Source organism: Pongo abelii, chromosome X (genome assembly GCF_028885655.2).
Source record: "Pongo abelii isolate AG06213 chromosome X, NHGRI_mPonAbe1-v2.0_pri, whole genome shotgun sequence".
Lineage (NCBI taxonomy): Eukaryota > Metazoa > Chordata > Mammalia > Primates > Hominidae > Pongo > Pongo abelii.
In genome coordinates, this window is record NC_072008.2 from 77,476,920 (window position 1) to 77,499,547 (window position 22,628).

At 37.4% G+C, this 22,628-nt stretch overlaps 1 protein-coding gene across 1 annotated transcript in view; it reads right to left on the minus strand.

The window, feature by feature from the left end:
- Positions 1-22,628, minus strand: part of PHKA1 (phosphorylase kinase regulatory subunit alpha 1) — a 129,029-nt gene that overhangs the window by 105,705 nt on the left and 696 nt on the right. Inside the window, exons 2-4 of the mRNA XM_002831804.5 lie at positions 21,793-21,951; positions 14,574-14,621; positions 4,700-4,868 (exon numbers count right to left, since the gene is read on the minus strand). Coding sequence (XP_002831850.3) covers positions 4,700-4,868; positions 14,574-14,621; positions 21,793-21,951 — 376 coding nt within the window. The remainder of the gene's footprint in view (positions 1-4,699; positions 4,869-14,573; positions 14,622-21,792; positions 21,952-22,628) is intronic.

Consider the following 22,628-nt stretch of genomic DNA (forward strand, 5'->3'; position numbering starts at 1 on the left):
TCTCCTGCCTCAGCCTCCTGAGTAGCTGGGATTACAGGAACACACCACCACGCCTGGCTAATTTTTGTATTTTTAGTAGAGATGGGGTTTCGCCATGTTGGCCAGGCTGGTCTCAAACTCCTGACTTTAAGTGATCCTGCCACCTCAGCCTCCCAAAGTGCTGGGATTACAGGCATAGGCCACCGCGCCCAGCCTTGAGTTAATTTTTATATATGGTGTGAGGAAGAAGTCCAATTTCATTCTTTTGTATGTGGACATACAGTTGTCCCAGCACCATTTGTTGAAGAGACTATTCTTTCCCCATTGAATTATCTTGGCACCTTTGTCAAAAATCAACTGAGCATAAAGTGATGGCTTATTTCTAACCTCTCAATTCTATTCCAAAGAGCTACATGTCTATACTTATGCCAGTACCTGTACTGTTTTAATTAATGTAGCTTTGTAGTAAGTTTTGAAATTAGGAAATTTGAGTCCTTCAACTTTCTTCTTTTTTAAGATTGTTTTAGCTCTTCTGGGTCCTTTAAATTTCCATATAAATTTTAGAAACAGCCTGTCAATTTCTGCAAAGTCAGTTGATGTTAAATCTGTAGATTAATTTGGGAAATGTTGCCACCTTAACAATAAATCTTCTGATCCTTGAATATAGATGTCTTTCCATTTATTTAGATCTTTACTTTCTTTCAACAATGTTTCGTATCTTTCAAAGTACAAATTTTATATTTCTTTTGTTAAATTTATTCCTCATTATTTCATTCTTGATCCTATTTTAATAGAAATTATTTTTAAATTTCATTTTGGTTATTCACTGCTACTGTTTAGAAATATAACTCATTTTTGCATTTTTATCTTGTACGTTGTTACCTTGCTGAACTTTGTATCTAAAACAATTTTAGATACTGGTGGCAAGAGTTGATGTCCTTGTCTTATTCTGATTTATGGGGAAAAGCATTCATTCTTTCACCATCAAATGTCATGTTAGCTGTGGATTTTCAAAGGTGCCATTTATCAGGTTGAAAACATTGTCCTCTATTCCTTATTTGGTAAGTATTTATCATAATAAGGTGCTGAATTTGTCAAATGTTTTTCTATGTCTACTGAGACAATAATACACCTTTGTCCTTTATTTTCTACTGACATGATGTATTGCATTAATTTTCAGATAATAAAACAACCTTGCATTCCTGGAATATATATGGTTTGGTCAAGGTATATAAACTTGTTAATATATTGCTGGATTCAGTTACCTAGTAATTTGTTTATTTTTATGTCTATATTAATAAGAGTGATCTATAATTGTACTTTGTTGTGATATCTTTGTCTGGTTTTAGCATCAGAGTAATGGCTTCACAGAATGAGGTTGCAAGTGTCACCTCTTCTATTTTTGGAAGTGTTTGTAAATAATTGGTGTTCACTCTTCTTTATTTGGTAGATTTATCAGTAAAGCTATCTGCACCTGGGCTTACTTCTCTGTGGAAAGATTTTATATTACTAATTCTCTTTGATTGTATTAAGTCTACTCAGATTTCCTTTGCTTCTTGAGTCAGATTCAGTAGTTTGTCTTTCAAGAAATTTTCCCATTTCATCAAAATTATCTAATTTGTTGGTAACCAGTTGTCCATAGTATTCCCCTTTAGTTCTTTATATTTTTGTAAGTGATGTCCCCTCTTTTATTCCTAGTTTTAGTAATTTGAGTATTCTCTCTTTTTCTCTTGGTCAATGTAGCTAAACATTTATCAATTTTGTTGATCTTTTTAAAGAATGAACTTTTGGTTTTGTTGATTTTCTCTATTGTTTTTTCCATTTTCTGTTTCATTAATTTCTGCTCTAATGTTTATTACTTCATCCTTTCTCTTTGCTTTGAGTTTAGTTTGCTTGTCTTTTTCCAGTGCCTTAAGATGGGAGGTTAGGTTACTGATTTTTCTTTTTCTTTTTTTTTTTTTTACATTGGTGTTTACGGCTATAAACTTCCCTCTAAGCACTGTTTTCTCTGCTTCCTATAAGTTTTGGTATGTTGTATTTTCTTTTTCATTTAGCTCAAAGTATTTTCTAAATTTGACTTATTGGTCATTTAGGTGTGTATTGCTTAATTTCCATATATTTGTGAGTTTCCTAAGTTTCTTTCTGTTCCTAATTTCATTCCATTTTGGTCATAGAACATAGTTTGTATGATTTTGAAATCTTTCAAATTTATTGAGGCTAGTTTTATGGTATACCATATAATCTATCCTGAAAAATGTTCCATGTGCCATTGAGCTAGTATATGGTTTAGCTTCTTGCTCTTATTGAGCTACTAGCCTCCTCTTAATTGCTTAGAACCCAAATCTCCATTGTTTTTTGAGATTGCCTTTAGGCTTTAACTTTTCCACACTCTGTTAAATAAAGTCAATTCCTTTGGGAAAAGCTACAGTGCTTTGTGTCCTTACAGCCTGCCTCTCTCCCCAGCAAAATTTCCGTGCCAGTGCTCCAGAGCTAGTGGTGAGAATAGCGGCCCACTTCTTTTGGAGTGACACCCCTGCTTTACAAATTGAGTACTGGGAAGGGATGGTAGCCTTTGATCTTCTTAGTTTGCCCCTCCCGGTGGGGAACCTCCACCCTAATAGTGAAGTGGGCCGAGGTTAATCAGGGCCTAGCATTCTCACCCTGCCTTTTCCTGGGGAGGAGGGGAGCTCCAGGCCTGTCAGCTATTCTTGCTTGAACTAGCTTCTGCAACATGGAGCTGGAGAGGATGTATCTCCTTAACTCCCTCAGGGAGATACAGTGCACCTAAACTGGGAACTAGCTGGGGAGATTATGCTCTTGGCTGTACCCGCCTTGAATATTGCTTCTGCCATGCTGAGGTGGGGTGGAGGAGGGAGTAGATTTAGACTTAAATGCCACACTCACTCACTGCTTTTACCAATACTTGGTAGATTTCCTGGAGTAAATGTTTCTCTACTTGCTGTATGTCCTTCAGACAATTTCCAATAATGTAAGTGGCTGGTTTTTAAAAAATAATTTTCAACATTTATGGTTGTTTTGCTGGGGGAGGTTCCATGGAGCCCCCCTGCCCCCATTCTGTAAGTTGCAGTCAGATTCTATCTAAGCCTCTCTTTTAACCAAGGTTGAGATTTGTGTATTCAAAAATGTGTAAAGCATTGCTAAATACTCTATGAAGATCTTGCATACTACCACTTATATCTCACATATGCCCTTTCATTCTCAAGGTAATTGCCTTACATAAATTCTGTATCAATCTTGCCTTAAAGTATTTCACTAACTTCCTAACTAGTCTGCCATCTTAATCTTCTTTCCTATCCAGTCTATCTTCCTGCTACTTTAGTGAATCATCTGAAACTTCCTTGATTATTTACCTTGAATGACTCACTACTGATTACAGACTAAACTCCAAACTATGTAGCACGGTACACAGGCCCTCGAATAGCTAGCCCCAACCTTCTAGTTTCACAGTTTGTCATTTTTCCAGATGCATGTTATACTCTAACCATAGAAGATATCCAGCCTTACCTTGATGGCCAGTACCTTTCAAATTTCCATGTTATATTCATGCTATTCCCTTCCCTTCTCTGATTTGTCCCTTCTCTGATTCTACTTATTCCTCAAAGGCCTGATCAAATAATATCTACCTTATTCCAAGTACCTATCAAACTCCACTGATTGAGCTGAAAATCAAATGTTAAGTCAGGAATCAATAAACATTTGTTGAATGAATGGCTATGTCTCCTATAAGCCTCTTTGATACATTTCTGCTTGCATTCTGGGCTCAAAATGAAAAACTACAAGAGATATTCAGACATTGTTGCTTTGTAGACAAAACTCCAGAATTGGTATTAAAATATTATTAGAAATAGAGTTACAGTTGTCATTCTATTTAAATAAATTAAACCTAAAAATACATTTATTCAGGAAGAAACCTCCCCTACAACAGGAGGACATATCTGGGTAGCCAGTTCATACTTTTAAGAAAAGGGTATTCAGCTTCTGAGCTGTGTGTTCTAGAGGAAATAAAGGAAAGGTTTATCATCAAATATTTATTTCTATTAAAAAAGGAGAAGAAGAGTATTTTGAGGGAATTCCCACCCTGGATGCCCTTAGTACCAAGGAGCTCAATAACCAGATTGTAAGATGAAGAAATTAAAATGTCAAAAATATGGTATTTTGAGAAGTACATTAGTTTAGGAAGCTCTGGCAAAGGTCCCATTACTTTTATAAACTAGGTATAATTGGATACATTGCCCTCCCCCAATTTAGGAAAAATAAAAGGAAATTAAGTTGTTTCTTACATTTCCCTTCCTCAGATAAAGCATCCAAAATTAATAAATTGAGAATAATCTGAAAAGGACATAGTATTCAATAATTTAAAAATTTGGATTCTGATTCCTAAGTTAATTTTCTTAATATAATTTAGATGCCTATAGACAGATGCCTTGTTTATAATATATTCATAAAGAGTAGCATAAAGTAGGTGATTGAATTTGTATTTATACTAACTGGCAGGCTTGTCAATGTACTGTATGAGAACAAGCAATAAACCCTAGCCCTTCTTTGCCATCTCATGATATCTGAGGACTAATAAATAATAAAAAATACCTGTCTCATGAAGATCTACCCCAGCCTTCCTGGTTCTCAATTTAAAAGAATATTAATTAGTACCCCAGACTCCATGCTCAGGGGCTCCCAGCACTTCTCTCCTTGTACTGACCTGAGGCAGTCATTTGGGCTAAGAAGAGCAGGTACACAGAGGTAGCATCCAACTGCAGGTGTCCCCATTGATCATCACCCACTACAGTGGCACAGGTTTTGGTGTTGTACTTGGCATGGAGGCTATCCTTAGTACTCTGACTATATTTGAAGGATTCTACTTTATCCACCTGAAAAGAACAAAAACATTAAAAGAAGGATATAGTGAAAAATCAACCCATATGCCACACTTCTGTAACACTCTAACATACATTATTGCAATGTGAAGATACACTATCTTCAGGCAATTGTGAATATTTAAAATATTCTGTTACCTGTTTTTCCCTGTGCTAATACAACTGGAAAGTCTGTTATTGTTGTTTTTCAATTTAGGCGATTTAATCAGAAAATAATACCAAATAGTCAAAAACTGCTCTTTCCTATTCATTGCCTCTTGTTCACTCTTCATATGGTTGCTTTGCCACACTGCACACTGTAAATATAAACTGAGATTCAGAGTGCTTGAGTGAGAACAGCTTAGTAAGAGATAACTGAATGTGAAAAGATACATTTGTTCCTGAAACTGAGGTAGAAATTTCGAAGTAAATTAGAATAAGAGGATATATTTTGAAGGAGTAATGAAAAGAGCTGCTGAGAGACACATAGAGTGAGGTAGTAAAGGTAGGACAGTCTGAAAGGTAAATATCTTGGGCCCCTTCAAGCTAAGAATTGCTCCGGGAAAATCTGCCTCCCATTCTATTCAAAGTCATCCCTCTGCTCACAGAGATAGATGCATATTCTGATTGCCTCCTTTGGAAAGACTTATCAAAAACTCAAGAGAATGCAACCATCTGTCTCTCACCAATCTGTGACCTGGAAGCCCCCAGTTGTGGGGCGTTGCTTTGAGTTGTCTCAGCTTTTCTGAACTAACGTACTTCTTACATATATTGATTGATGTCTCATGTCTCTCAAAAATGTATAAAACCAAGCTGTGCCCCAACTATCTTGGGCACAGGTCCTCAGGACCTCCTGAAGCTGTGTCACAGGCGCATCTTCAACTTTGGCAAAATAAACTTTCTAAATTAACTGAGACCTGTCTCAGATTTTCAGGATTCACATTTTGGTAACCTCAAGGTGGGGTAGATTCTGAGTGGAGATGCCCCTGACCTTTGACAAATCTCCTGTTGGTGCTTGGTACCAGCATGAGCTAACTTGATGGCTCAAACCAACAGGACAATTTGCTGAGGCCTGAGAGCACCCCCTCCACAGAATCCCTGATCTCTCAAAATTTGGTCGAGATCTAAAGCTTATTTTGCTGTTACGACTCCTCTTTTTTTGGAGTTTTACTTGCTTCCAACACAAGGAAAGCAAGTTTTCCTGCCTCCATGTCGATGGAAGGCAGGTAACTCCTTTATGGAGTTTGAACTCACTTCTAACAGGGAAGATGAGTTTTGTTTTCGTTTTTCCTGTTTCTAGGACCGTAGAGAGCAGTCTACAGCCTGAGACCCATCATTATGTAAGAAACTGGTTTGGGATTCTGTCTTGAAAATTCTTTTTAAACGACTGAAGTTAGCATTAACAACCAGCTGGTGTTAAATTCTGCTTACACTTAGAGTGCTCAGAAATCATACAATTTGTGTTATGATTGTTAGTTTAGCAGCATTTTGTCCTAGCTGAAATATGGTAATAAGATTTTAAAAGATTTTTTTTAAAAGAGCTCAATGGTTAAAAGTCCGCTTAATTAAAAGGTTAACATCCAAGATATGTGTGCATGTGGGCATGTTTGTATTTAAAAGGCCTTCAGGTTTTGGGGTTGTTTTTTCTTTCAGAAAAAAAAACAAGGTCTCCTAAGACCTTGTCTTTTTTTTGAGCAAAAGTTTTTTTTTTTCTTCTCAGTAGACTGAATTCTGTTTTCACCTGATTTTTTGACTAAAATAGTTATTGCAACAGAGGCTACACTTGGGTTTTTAAGGAAGACACTCAGAAATGTCTTTGTTTAAAAAAATTTTGGCCGGGTGCAGTGGCTCATGCCTGTAATCCCAGCACTTTGGGAGACTGAGGCGGGCGGATCACGAGGTCAGGAGATCGAGACCATCCTGGCTAACACGGTGAAACCCTGTCTCTACTAAAAACACAAAAAATCAGCCGGGCGTGGTGGCGGGTGCCTGTAGTCCCAGCTACTCGGGAGGCTGAGGCAGGAGAATGGCGTGAACCTGGGAGGTGAAGGTTGCAATGAGCTGAGACTGTGCCACTGCACTCCAGCCTGGGTGACAGAGCGAGACTCTGTCTCAAAAAAAAAAAAAAAAAAAAAAAAAAATTTTTTAAGTGCACTGTGAAAGCATCTCCCTCTAGTTCTGCACCACCAGACCTTTCTCTCTGTACATTATGATGTAAATTTTGCTATTTGATTTCACCTGAACTGTTTCCTTTAATGTGCAAATTTAAGGCTGTTTAGCTGACAACTGTGTAGGGTTGTGAAACAGGTTATCAAGAATATGAAAATCTAAGAAAAAAAAGAGGGGATCTTTATAAATCCAATGGCATGCCTAATGTGTCCTTATATGTATTTATGTGTTGTGTACACAGTGTTTCACTACTAAACATATATAAGAGATCTAATTAATTGGCTTAAAGAAAAATAAAAGCACTTAAATCAGATACTAAAAAAGAATAGTCAAATGCTTTTTGAAGTTTATGTAACTTAAGTAAAATCTTTAATAAATAAGCTAGTTTTAAAATTATTTGGTAAATGGGGGCGGGGGAGGGATAGCATTGGGAGATATACCTAATGCTAGATGATGAGTTGGTGGGTGCAGCGCACCAGCATGGCACATGTATACATATGTAACTTACCTGCACGTTGCGCACATGTACCATAGAGCCTAAAGTATAATAATAATAATAATAATAATAATAATAATAAAAAGAAAAAAATTATTTGGTAAAGTAATATTAGAAACGTCTTAAGATTTGCCAGTATACATTCTTTTGTTTTGCATTTATGAATCAAGCAATTTCATACTTATCCCTGCCAAATACTATAAGGTGTCAAAATTTGGCATAGGGGTTACAAACTATAAGCTCAGACCAAAACAGAATGATTCTTTGCTTGTGTAATTTTTAATAAATAAGACATTGATATGGGCTTAATGAAAATAGCTGCATCTTGAATTTAGTAATATTACCGTAACTTCGAATCCTGTGGCTTTAGGCAGTATGCACAGACAATAAGGAGGTTTGTTTTGGGAAAGGACGGTTATTCTCTTTGTTTCAAAGCTAATCTATAAGCTAAATTCCTCCCAAAGTTAGTTTGGCCTATGCCCAGGAGTGAACAAGGACGGCTTGGGGCTAAGAGCAAGATGGAGTCAGTTAGGTCAAATCTTTTTTCACTGTCTCAGTCATAATTTTCAATGGCAATTTCATAACTTTAAATCATGACTATCACACTTTTCATAAATAATCAGGGTAAAACAATTAAAATAAAATAATTACATAAATGTAATAGGATAAGTACTTGCAGAAAAACTGGTCATAATTTAGGATATAAAGTTATATTAAATAATAGATATTTAATTATTTGGGTATTTTCCAATAAATATATATTGTAGGAAAACATTCTTGCTAAAAAATAAAAGGTGAACAAGTTTTGTCTAATTCAAAGCTTATTTAAAGGTTATGTATAAAACGAGGTAAAAACAACCAGGAAACAAAAGGAGATGTAAAGAAAGTTAGAAGAATAAAGAGGCTGGACGCAGTGGCTCATGCCTGTAATCCCAGCACTTTGGGAGGCCGAGGCAGGTGGATCAGGTGGTCAAGAGATCAAGACCATCCTGGCCAACATGGTGAAACCCTGTCTCTACTAAAAATACAAAAAAAAATTAGCTGGGTGTGGTCGCATGCGCCTGCAGTCCCAGCTACTCAGGAGGCTGAGGCAGGAGAATTGCTGAACCCAGGAGGTGGAGGTTGCAGTGAGCCGAGATCACGCCACTGCACTCTAGCCTAGCCACAGAGCAAGACTCCATCTCAAAAAAAAAAAAAAAAAAAAAAAGGAGGTATGTTCAGGACAAACCAGAAAGTCCAAATATTATTATTAAGTTTTGGTTTTGCTTAGGAAAAAAACTGAGATTAACAAAAAAAATTTTTTTAAACTAAGGTTATTACATCCATGTATCTTCCTATATGGGCTTTTAAAGTCCTTGTGACATTGAGTTAGAGGGCTTTAACTCCTGGGTCTTAAAAGGACATCAAGTCCTGCTAAATCTTAAACACTAACAGCAATTAAAGCCTCATCTTCAGGCCCCGTGGAAGATGCCAATCAAAATAAACTGCATTCCTGAAACACAGGGCAAAAAACAATCAAAGCTATTTGATTCCTCATGAGCCAGGGACTATCGTGGAAGAAGAGAGTGCATAGATTGTAAAGGCCAATTTTTAAAGATAAAATGAGTTCTGTTTCTCTACAAAATTAATCATTAGTGTGAAAGGCACACTGATGCAAAACCAGTATATGGACCCCTGTGTCAGATTAACAAATTTTTCTTAAAGCATTAACTAACTCCTCCAACTCCTTAATAAAGGTTATAAAAGCCTTATGGAAGTTATATTTTATAATCAAGGTTAAACTTTATAGATTGTTTACAAAATTTTGAAAAACAAATGTAATTGGCTTCATGCTGTTTTTATTAGGGCTTCTTGTTTAGAAAATTAAGTCTCTTCTCTCAAAGAATTAAGGTTTTCACTTTTTTTGAAGTCCTTGAATTATCACTTTGGTTAAACAATCAGCTGTAATACTATTTTGTAATATCAAGCATTTCAAACTTTTATATTTGACAAATTTTCCAAAATCAAATTATAAATTATGTCTTTTTCTAACCTAATTAATCCTTTAAGACATTAGGTTCCCTGAAGTCCAAAAATGTCATAATTTGGCTTATTTGGTATAAAAATTATATAGGAAGCATTGTCAAATATGAAATGTTGTTTGGTTTTCTTTGGGCTGTATTTGTATAAATACGTTATTGGTATGTGTTCCAAAATTATGAGAAACTCCTGAAATTCTGATATAACTTAGTATACATTATCAGTAATATTCCTAATTCTTATGTTAAAATTATTGTGTGTCACAGAGGTAACAAATTTCTTTGTCAATTGTGTCTTTTGATTATGGCTGCCTTAAAACTTTTTTTTCATCCATGGACAATTGTTGTCTTGTTTTGGTCCTTTTTAGAAGATGGTTTTATAATCAGCTATAAAATTCCAATAGGTGCTCTTAAATGCAGGTTTCTGATAACTTTTGAAGATTGTGACATCAGAATAGAGGAAAAATTTCCAGGACTCATGGAGACCTAAAATGTTCATGAGTATCAAGCAGAACAAGAAATAACTGCATGGACTGAACTAATTTTTTGGACTTTTTGCTTAAAATGTTGCTGATCCTTTGTTTCGTTTTTCAGATACTTAAAACTTTTCTTATGAGCTACTGACAGCTTTTAACAATTTAGTATACTGCCATAAACAAGATTTGGAGCATATTTGTTTCTCTCTACCTGATTTTCTCTAGAATTTGGAAACTATTTGTGAGTATTCTTAACTTACGGCAATACAGTTATTTGCGTTAAGTGCAATAAGAATCTGTTTTCGATAGTTTACTGAGAATGATGATTTCCAATTTCCATGGCACATGTATACATATGTAACTTACCTGCACCTTGCGCACATGTACCATAGAGCCTAAAGTATAATAATAATAATAATAATAATAATAATAATAATAATTAAAAGAAAAAAAAAAGAATCTGTTTTCATTTGTAACAGGACACAGTTGGAGAAACTGGTAATTTTACCAAGGCTTTGACTGGAATGGTGTGCTTTCCTTTAAAGAATCAAACTTGACTTGTGAAGCCAATAAAGCCCTTGGAAAAACTGGCCTCATATTTCACGTACACAGGCCACGTATAGGGTTTCTGACCCTTGGTAAGTAAAGAATGTCACTTTCCGACAGGCACAGAAGCCTCAGGTTTATCTTGGAACCTCAAGAGGAGGAGAAATTCAAGCAACTCATAGATATTTGATGGCATAAATTCATGGCTGGGCTTGGCTTTCAAGAAATCTTATCTAATGCCTGGGCATGGTGGCTCACGCCTATAATCACAGCATTTTGGGAGGCTGAGGCAGGTGGATCATGAGGTCAGGAGTTCGAGACCAGCCTGGCCAACATGGTGAAACACCATCTTTACTAAAAATACAAAAATTAGCCGGGCACGGTGGTGGGTGCCTGTAATCCCAGCTCCTCGGGAGGCTGAGGCAGGAGAATCACTTGAACCCAGGAGGTGGAGGTTGCAGTGAGCTGAGATCGTGCCACAGCACTCTAGCCTGGGTGACAGAGCAAGACTCCATCTCAAGAAAAAAAATCTTATCTGAGATTCCTCCTATGGAACAAAATTCCATCAAAGCCCATTTAAAAGCCTATGTAAACAATAATTATTCTTGCTGCACTGTATACAAATAATTAGGCCAAGTATAATAAGCAAACCAGTCCTATTATGATTTGTCTTTAGTAAAAGGGGAAACTGGAGAGAGAAAAAATTATATTTCAGAATGATAGGACACCCATTGTTAGATTCTAGTCCTGCCTAATTTTTGTTTCAATTTTTATTAGTTTCTACAGTTTGGATGGAATTCTAATTTTTTTTGGCTACAAGTCTTCAAAATAGTGTTTTCAACTTTTTTTCCTTCCTTTTTTTCCCCCATTTTTCCTAATTTGGAGTCACTAAAAACTCAGCTGTGCTTTCTTAAAACCCCGGGAACTGAAGCCAGACAACTCAAACTTCAGAAAAAAATAAGAGTAATTGGCCAGCACAGTGGGTTATGCCTGTAATCCCAGCACTTTGGGAAGCCGAGGTTGGCAGATCACTTGAGGTCAGGAGTTTGAGACCAGCCTGGCCAACATGGTGAAACCCCATATCTACTAAAAACATACAAAAATTAGCCGAGTGTGGTGGCGCACATCTGTAATCCCAGCTACTCAGGAGGTTAAGGCAGGAGGATCACTTGAACCCGGGAGGCGGAGGTTGCAGTGAGCCGAGATCACACCACTGCACACCAGCCTGGGTGACAGAAAGAGGCTTTGTCTCAAAAAACAACAGTAACCTATTTACATTCATAAGCCACTTTCATACCTGCCTAATAATGTATGGACTTCAGAGTAATAGGGCCTATACTGATTTTTCCAGGATTGTTCTTTTGTTTGTTATTGTTTTTTCTCCCTTATCTCCCCCCATTTTATCTTCACAGGATATGAGACTTCACAACCTGCTAAAAATGAGCTTTTGGGACCTACCCATCTAGAAATAAACCGTCCTACTCATGAGAGATCAGGTGAAACCTGAGATCAGAGATTCATTTTCTTATAAAATGCTTTCTCCAAAAGATTTGAAAAAACAAAGGTGGGAGGATGTGAAAGGAAAATAACTTGGGCCCCTACAAGCTGGGAACTGCTCAGGGAAAATCCGCCTCCTATTCTATTCAAAGTCATCCCTCTGCTCACAGAGATAGATGCATATTCTGATTGCCTCCTTTGGAAAGACTTATCAGAAACTCAAGAGAATGCAACCATCTGTCTCTTACCTACCTGTGACCTGGAAGCCCATAGTGGAGGGAGGCCTTGCTTTCAGTTGTCTCACCCTTTCTGGATGGAACTAATATACTATACTTCTTACATATATTGATTGATGTCTCATGTCTCCCTAAAATGTATAAAACCAAGTTGTGCCCCAATCACCCTGGGCACATGTCTTCAGGACCTCCTGAGGCTGTGTCATGGGTGGGTCCTCAACCTTGGCAAAATAAACTTTCTAAATTAACTGAGATCTGTCTCAGATTTCCTGGGTTCAAAACAGAAAGCTGAAACTAGAAGTCAGAAGGGAAATATTGTGCAAAGGACAACTGAAAGACTTAGTTCCTGAAATTTAAATTTGATAATTAATGCCTCTGATGTATGACAGTAACCGTTATATCTTAAATTTGGTTCCTGTAATTAGTGACCTTAAACCTATCTGGTAAGGTAGAAAGTTCAAATATTGGCCAGGCAAGGTGGCTCATGCCTATACTCCTGGCATTTTAGGAGGCCAAGGTGGGAGGATCACTTGAGCCCAGGAGTTTGAGACCAGCCTGGGCAACATAGTGAGATTCCGTCCCTACAAAAAAAATTTTTTAATTAGCAAGGCATGGTGGTGCATACCTGTAGTCCCAGTGATGCGGGAGGCTGAGGTGGGGGGATCACTTGAGCCCAGAAGCCAAGGCTGCAGTGAGTGAGCTATGATCATATCACTGCACTCCAGCCTGAGCGACAAAGTGAGACCCCTATCTAAAAAGAAAAAAACAAAAGTGCAAATATCTAAAATACAAAATAAAGTAGCAAAGACTTTCTAGCTACCATATATTTCTATGTACTACTTTCTATCTACTATATATTTCCTTCTACTATAGACTTCTGTGCCTGTAGGTAGTCACTTCAGCAATCTGGGCCTCAATTTCTTCTTCTAATAAAACATAATCTTGATCTTCAGAAAAGCCAGGTAAGATTCAGTGTGGGCAAAATGCTTTAAGATCTCCCAGGATAAAATAATTTTTTAAAGTAGAAACACTTTTGTATGCAAAAATATCACAAACAAGCCTCAAAAATAAATGATAGACTGCTAAAAAATTCGCAATGCATATGACAAAGGACTAATGTCTATAATGTACAATAATTTTTCAACAGGCAAGAAAGAGAACCTAGATGATAGGCAAAGGACTTAGCAGACAATTCATCCATGAGGAAATGCAAATTTTCAATCTACACATAAAAGGAAGCTCAACTTCACTGGAGGTCAGGAAAATGCAAATTACTGCAAGGAGATGCAAATTCAAGGTTTCTTATCTCTAATCTTAAAATCTAAAACACTTTGAAAAGGTTTTTCCCTTAAGTTTTGCATTAAAATTCATTTGTTGGCAACACCGGATTCAAATTAAGTCTTTATTTATTCCACTTAGTATGAAATTGCATGTTTCCCTACAGAGATATTAATGTTTCTGATTATAGAGTGCTGTTCTAGACCCGCAGAAGGCATAAGGTAATATATGGTGTATATATACCATACACCATATAATTAAAGGTTGGCAGGAGTATGCACTGTACTGCCTTTTTAAAATCTGAAAAACTTTAAATTCTAAAGTTGATGGCCCCAAGGGTTTCAAATGAGGGTTTTGTGTGTGTGTGTTTGTGTGTGTGTGTGTGTGTGTGTTTTGTTTACTTGTTTTTGAGACTGGGTTTCACTCTGCCACCCAGGCTGGAGTGCAGTGGCACCATCTTGGCTCACTGCAGCCTTCACCTCCCAGGCTCAAGTGATCCTCCCACTTCACCCCCACTATCCCAAGTAGCTGGGACTACAGGAGCACACAACCACGCACGCCTAATTTTTATATTTTTTGTAGAGACAATGTTTCGCCATGTTGCCCAGGCTGGTCTCGAACTTCTGGTCTCAAGCAATCCATCCGCATTGGCCTCCCAGAATGCCAGGATTACAGGCATGAGCCACCAGTGCCTGGTCAAATGAGGGTTTTTAGAACTGTATCATCTTTTTACCCTACATACACAATTGCATGTACAGTAATGATGAAACACATTGAAAATCATTTGTAGAGGGTCAAAAAAGACTGGAAAGAAACATTCCAGTGGTAATTACATTGTGAGATTATGGGTGACATTATCCCTCTCCAATTTTCCAAATTTTCTAAAATTAGTGTGTACTATTTGTGAAACTGAAAGAAAATATAAACTATAAACATTCCCTAAGGGGTAGAGATACTATTACAATGTGCTTTTATTACAGAGGAGGGTGATACCAATACCATACCTGTCTGATCATGCAGTGCAGTAGTCCTCTCATCAGCTTCACTACACTCTGCAGAAATAAATGGAAACAAGACAGTTATAAACATCCCTAGATATAGGAACACTTACTCAGCAACTGCAGATGGTACATGACCTTTTGAGAACAAGTAACCCTATCCTGTGTTCCTATTTACATGACATTTACTTTATTGGTAAACAGAAGAGCAGATTACAGCTAAAAGTGGAATCAAAAGCTACACTTTATGATTCCTTCAAGTCAAAAAAATCATCCAAGCTTCAACTGGTTTATGTAAAAATAAGCCGACCATCCTATTAGAGGACATTCCACCTGGAGAAAGGGGCAAGTCAGCTCAAAAATCCTAAGGCTCTGAGGATATTCTAAAATACATCCTATGGCCTAGAAAGACTTCACTACAACATTGCTTTCATTTTTTCTAAACTAGCCAAGACTTATCTTCAAGAGTCCACAGAAATATTTATCTGGACATGTCCCTAAAAAATAAAGTGAATTTTAATGAAGAATAAGTATAAAGGGGATCTGTTCATTTGACTCAACCCGTTTTCCTTGAAAGAAAGTCACAAATTCTTAAGTTTCAAGTCATCACTATTTCTCTTACTGGGGCTTGACAATTTAAAGTAGTTTGTTTTCCAATCATAACATCTCAAAGTTCTGATCACCAACTATATACTACGTGACACTAAAGGGCCCATCAATCGTGGCATGAGTAGAAATGTGTTTTGGAAGAACATAGCACCGAACAGCTTTTCTATTTCTCTAAAAAGCTTTCTGTTTCACAGTCCAAAAGAAATCCAACCAGGTTACTCCAGGGTATGCTGGCTCAGAGGTAACTTCAGGACACCTCTGAAAACTAATCTACTTGGAAGCCACATGATTCTGTTGTTTCTTCAAAACATATTCAAATGGGACTACAAGCAATAGTAATGATAAGGATAAGTACCTATTAAGTTCCAACTCTTTATGAAGCCTTTTATTGAGGGAAAAATAAGAATAAAAATGGTTTCCATGGGAGAGTCCCCTTTCTTAAGTCATTTCTGTCTATAAATGGTCCCCTCCCCTTACAGATCAAAAGAAGAAATTTTAAAAAGAGAGAAAGAATAGGCAGTGCATGATCTCGTCACATTTTAAAGCCTGAAACATTTATTATAAAGCAAGGAAACTTACTGTAACCCCTATAAGAAGACATCTGTATGACTTTGATGCTAATGAAAGAGTCCATCTCTTTAATATACCCTGTTATGGAAATATTTAACACAACCTCTTCCGTGGGGAAACTTTATTCAATTCTGATACATGTCACCACGTACTCAAAGGTTTCTACCATATTCTGTCTTTTCTAAAAGTCAATGAATTAGAATGGGAAGCAGAGGGAGGGGCTTGAATAGTCTTGTCTTTATATCAATGGCCTAAAGGAACTCATTTTAAAAAAGCATATTAAGGTCCTCTAGTCGACCAATATAGAACTCAGCATTTATATTATTCTGTAAGAATCCTGGGCTCATGTCATTGGCTTCTTCACTATTTTACTGCCTTAGTCATCTTTTCTCTTGCAAACCCATCAACTCCCTTTACCATCCAGCCCCACTACTCCCATCTAAATTTTCTTTAAACAGCAAACCTGGAGAATCAAGGACTCAGTGGAGGATCTCAATTAGTGGCCATTATCAGTCATTTCTATCCTCAAGTTCTAACTTCCAAGGCAAGATAAAATTAGTAGGAAGCATGGGGAGGTAGGAATGATGGGAGGTATCTGTACTTTGTGTTCCCCAAACTAACTGTTTTCTGATCCAGGTGTGCTAGATGGCATTAATTATACATGTACATTCATACACCAGGGGTTCTACCCCATACCAAGTGACTCTCCCTCTTGCCTATTCTTTTTGAGGACATAAATCAATATATATCTGTGAACTGACTTTATAAGAATATATAACTACACAACCATATCTGTGTACCTCTTTCTCTCTACCCCCAGGTATATGTGCAATCAGATATTTATTGAACCTCTATCAGGTTTTGTAGAACATAAAGAAAAGGGAAATGGGACAGATATGTTTTAAAAACTAACTACAGCATAGTCTACCCAGCATTTCCTAATTATCCTTTAAAACCCAACTCCTCTCTGAAGTCTTCCTTGCCTTGTCCCAGAGAAGTTTAGACATTCCCACCTCTGTGTGTTCCCACAGAGCTTAGTAGTTATGTCAAATATATAAATCAGTACCTATAGTGCCTATCTTAATGTACTGTAACTACTTGCTTATATATCTGTCTCCTCCATCAGACAATGAGCTCCCTGAGAAAAAGGAGCAGAGGCCAGGTTCAGAAAAAGACCTTTAAGTCAATGGACGAAGGAAGTGGAATTAAAAAACAAACTCATGTCTGCAAGTAACTCTCAAATGGCTTATCAAAAAATCGTGTGTGTGTGTGTGTGTGTGTGTGTGGCGGGGTGGGTATCCAAATATGACAAAGTGTTAACTACTAGAGAATTTAGATAGAGTATATGCAAATATGTTTATTTTACTATTCTTGCAACTTTCCTGTAAGTTTGAAATTTTCCATAAAAAAAAGTTGAGGGTTACATATAAACATTTTGTCCCATTTTCTTTTTAACATCTATTATAGGGCCTGGCACATGATGATTATACAGTCTTTTAAATTAAAAAAAATGAAGACGTTGAATGGCACAGATGATAAGTGATCTAGAAGTTCCAAGAAAGGAGTCCTGAGAAAGAAGAGATCACTGTACAAGTGAGTGGTCTGTGAGGAAGGACAGGGACCACAGAAAAAGTGAGATTGGTGCTAGGCTTTCAAAGGATATTAGTTTAGATTGAAAGGGAACAGGCATGTAGAAGAAGAAGCCTATAAAAATTTTTGCAGGTGGCAATGTCTATGGCTCCCACGGAGGCAAAAATTCAAACAATACTGATTCCGAAGTCATAAGACCCAGGTTACATTCATGGTACCATCAAATTCCAGCTTCATCTCTGGGCCTCAATCCCTTCACTTGGAAACTGAGGATAATAATACTTGATTCACAGGGTATTGTGAGAATAAAATACTGGTAATTATGGGGAAGTGTGTTGTACAATGGAAAGTATTTATACAAATGTTAGGTGTTTTTATTAAGGGATTAGAGGAGTAATAAAGACATCAGCCTGGCTGGAACTGGGGGTATAATGGAGGGCACCAGCGTGATATAATATTGAAAAAAATAAGCTAGGACCAATCCATAGAGGGCCTTGTCTATCAATCCAAAATGTTTCGACTTTACTTGTGGAGAAATGAGGGCCACAGAAAGATTGTCGAGGATGGAAATAACATAATTTAAGTGTGGTTTTCACAGAAGTGTTAGGAAATAAGGGCTTAGACTAAGGTTGAGGCAGAAGGGAAGAGAAAAGAGGGGATAGATTCAAGAGAAATTATACGAATCAACAGAGTTTGGTGTGCATGCATCAGAAGGTAAGAGGGAGAAGTCAAAAAATCATTCTAAAGTTAAGTAGCACACTTCAAGCACTGTTTTATAGAGTGCTAGTCCAAGAGATTCTGGAAAGGCTATAAAATTCACTCCCGTCTTAGACAAAAAAACGCACATTAGTACATCAAAGGCTCTGAGAAATTATGGAGTAAAGACACCTGCTCTTTAACATAGTCCCAAACTTAGTTGGCCTAGTATTCCACAGAACATACTATGGGAAATACTCCAAGTAATATTGCCTGGGTGGTTGGTAGAACGGAGACAGTAATAACAGAAAAAGAGATTGTTGATGAGTTGCCATTGTTTTGTAGTTTGTTTTTAGTTGGAAAGGTGGAGTTTCAGACACATTGAGTTTGAGGAGCCACAGTATATGCAGATGAAACTGATGAGGTGACAAATGAAAACCTAGGTTTAAAATTGAAGTGAGGTCAGAGATGACGACTCGGAAGTCATTCTCATAAAGGTAATAGTTAAAGTCATGAGAAAAAATGAATGACTACACAAAAAGAACAAAACTTAGCACATAGAACTGGAGTGAGGCCCAGAGATGAAGCTGAAATTTGATGGTACCATGAATGCAAAGAGATGTCCCTATTTGTGTGCCTATATTTCTATGGGTATGAGACTGTATCTATATACCTTAGAGAAAGACATTTGTAAAAACATACATGTGCATAATTCTACTCTCAATCTAGGATGCAGTAGTTGCGTAAACCCTTGTCCTCTTTTCATCCAGAATTCTCTTCAATTCTCTGATATTATTTCTCAGAAAGAAACCAAGGTAAGAATTGGAAGGAAGGGTAGAAATAATTAACAATCAATGTTTTGGGAAAATCCACACAGTAATAGGAAGTTGCAGTAGGTGGGAATTTAATCTATGAATTTATTGGATTTAATCTATGTTCATATTTTGCGATAACTAGTCATTCTTCACACTGGCTATACATTAGAATCACCCGGGTAGTTTTTTAAAAAATATTGATGCTACTGAGCTCCACTTCCAGAGATTCATATTTAAATTGTTCTAAGCTGTGGTGTACTAAGGGTATTTCTTAAAAGATTCCTGGCCGGGTATGGTGGCTCACACCTGTAATCCCAGCACTTTGGGAGGCCGAGGTGGGTGAATCATTTGAGATCAGGAGTTCCAGACCAAACTGGCCAACATGGTGAAACCCCATCTCTACTAAAAATACAAAAAAATCAGCCGGGTGTGGTGGCGCACACCTGTGATCCCAGCTACTGTGAGGCTGAGGCAGGAGAATCGCTTGAACCTGGGAGACGGAGATTGCTGTGAGCCGAGATCGCACCACGGCACTCCAACCTGGGCAATAGAGTAAGAATTAGTCTCAAAAAAAAAAAAAAAAAAAAAAAAGCTTCCCAAAGTACAGTCAGAGTTTGGAACCACTCATTTAGATCAGGGACAAATCTAGCCCATTGCTATTTTTATGAATTAAGTTTTACTCAAACATAACTATACTCATTCTTTATATACAGGGGACCCCTGAACAACATAAGTTTGAACTGTGCAGGTCCACTTATATGTGGCTTTTTTCCAACCAAACGCAGATCAAAAATACAGGATTCAGGGATGAGAAACCCATGTATATGGAAGGCTGACTTTTCTTATAGATGGGTTCCACAGAGCTGACTGCAGAATTTGAGTATGCAGAGATTTGGTTATAAGCAGCCTGTACTGGAATCCATCCCGCACATATACTGAGGGATGACTGCATTGTCTCTGGCTGCATTTGCACCACAATCACAGAGCTGAGTAGTTGGATAGAGACCACATGTGACCCACAACCCTAATGACAAAAAAAGATATGATTTTCTGGTCCTTGATTAACACTGAATCAGGTTTGAGAAAAAAATTGAGACCTAATAATAAAAACCTGTTGCAATTAATAATGAAAGTTCATATAAATTTAAAAATTCCCACAAAATATTTTCTTTTTGAAAGATGTTTCCCATGGCTATAATGTTTTGAAACATTCCTAATTACTATTAAGGTGGTATGAAAGGTATTTTTTGGCTATGTGAAAAATTATTTAATGGAACATTAAAATTTTAGAATGGGCAATTCAATGTTTCCCTACTATTCCCCCTTCCTCTGTTAAATTCTTTATAACTGGGCCAAATAAGAAAAAGTGTTAACATTACAGGGAGATAACAGATTTCTTCTAATAGAATTGAAAAAATTGGTCAAATTGTACCAGTTATGAAATTACAATTCTACTGATATTAATTTCTAGTAAAAATAGCAACAAACAACACACTGAGCTCAAACTAGAAAACATTGAGTAGGATGTAGGATTTGGGGGAGGGGAGTGGGCAGGATTAAAGGTGAATTTTTTTAAACACTCCTCTATATTTTCCAAATTTCTACAATGGTATTATTTTTATAAAAGTCATAAAAGGCTGGGCTTAGTGGCTCATGCCTGTAATCCTAGCGCTTTGGGAGGCCGAGGTGGGCAGATCACAAGGTCAGGAGATTGAGACCATCCTGGCTAACATGGTGAAACCCTGTCTCTACTAAAAACACAAAAAACTAGCCAGGCGTGGTGGCATGTGCATGTAGTCCCAGCTCCTCAGGAGGCTGAGGCAGGAGAATCGCTTGAACACAGGAGGTGGAGGTTGCAGTGAGTTGAGATCGTGCCACTGCACTCCGGCCTGGGGACAGAGTGAGACTCCGTCTCAACAACAACAAAAAAAGTCATAAAAATAATGATCTGTACTACCTGGTGTGGAGCAAAAACTTGAATAAATTTTTTTTTTTGGTGATCTATGTATCTCTCAATAATGGCTTGAATGAACAACAAGTGCCTGCTGTTGGTAAGGACAACACAGTGCAACCCCACATTATATTGATACTCGTAAAATAACCAAATATCAATATTCTGATTTATAGATGAAGACTGGAGCTCAGATTGCCTAAGTCTTGGAGAGGCCACTGGAGAAAATGGCTGGTATAGAGAGAATTTTTCCCACTAATGGAAATGAATGCACATCCTTCTTATAACTGACAACAGAGTACTTCAACTCCCACCATAGCCCAGAATATTGTTTTCTTAATATTATTTTCTTGGTCGTTGAAGAGGATGCAGCTCCCTTTGTGTCTCAACAGTTCTATAAAGGATGCTTGTTTACTGAGGGGAAGTGCCTTAAAAGTTGGCTTAAAGGCATCTGCTGACTCTGACTTCATTTTGCCCAGGAGTTGGGGGAGGGAGGAAGCAACAGGCTCTGAAACAGTGGCCACAGCGATAAAAATCAACAAAGTTTTTACTGTGTCCAGTCCGGAAGGTTTGCTGATTTATGTCATTTACCCTCATACAAATACTACAATTTTAAAAAATGAAATAAAATAGTAGATACCTGCTCCCAAACATTTTCTCAATGAGAATAAATACAGTGGAGACTACAAGATACATTTACTTAGAGAGTCATGCATTTTAGGAAAGATCCCAGGATAGGATTTTCCACTGTAACAGAACAGACTGTTCCCTCTCCCTCAAATCAGCAAGTTTCAAGTTTCCACTGCAAGAATACCACTTCAGTACAATACAGGAAAGCTTTTTGGAATACAATTTCAGAAAGATGATGAAAGAGGGAAAGGCAAAATACAGTTCTCTTAGCTTTTGGTGGGTTTCACTTCCTTCAGTCCCCACTCTGCCCCCAACCCCCAATCACACACAGCTCCAGATCTCTTTGTCTTTTTATTTTGAGTACCTGCTCCAATTCATAGGCCTTTGCCTTATCCTCATCCCGGTCTGCATTCTTCCGATAGGCCAGGCCCAAACCCCACACAGCCAAGATGCTGTACACATTATCTCGGACCCAAGCATCTTTCTGATCATAGCTGGCTGGAAGCAAGCCAGTCACTGGATTCTGCAAGGTCAATAAAAAGAGGGCAGGAAGGTAACCATAGGTGTTAACATCAGGAAACAGAATCTTCCAAATGGGTTTTTTAGGGACTTCGGTCTTTCTTCTACTTCTCCACTCTTGAGTTTTATAACCTCCTCTTCTTCTGACCTATTGCAGGCAAATGCTATCTTCCCACCTTCCCAAGCTTTACTGAGCTATATTCGACACATTAAAAATTGTGTATATTTAGGGAGTACAACATGATGATTAATGTATTCATTGGGAAATTACCAAAATGACGTTTATTAACACATCTATCACCTCACAGTTACCTTTTTTTTGGTGTGGTGAGAATACTTAAGATCTACTCTCTTAGCAAATTTCAGGTATACAGTACAGTATAATTAACTACAGTCACCATGCTGCTGTACATCAGATCCCCAGAACTTACACATCTTATAACTGAAACTTTGTGCCCTTTGCAAATACTATCTTGAATAAGGGGTAAGCGGTGGCTGAAGCCTTTCGAGTCTGAAATGTGGGTATTATTAAAGGCACAATTAAAGGTATTATTAAGTTTATTTATAATGGGTATTATTAAAAGAAAGTTTTAACTTTCTAGTTAGAATGAACTAGCGAACTAGCAATGAAAAACCAGCAGAAAGGAGCAGAAAAAAATATAATTAACAGGGGCGGGAGAA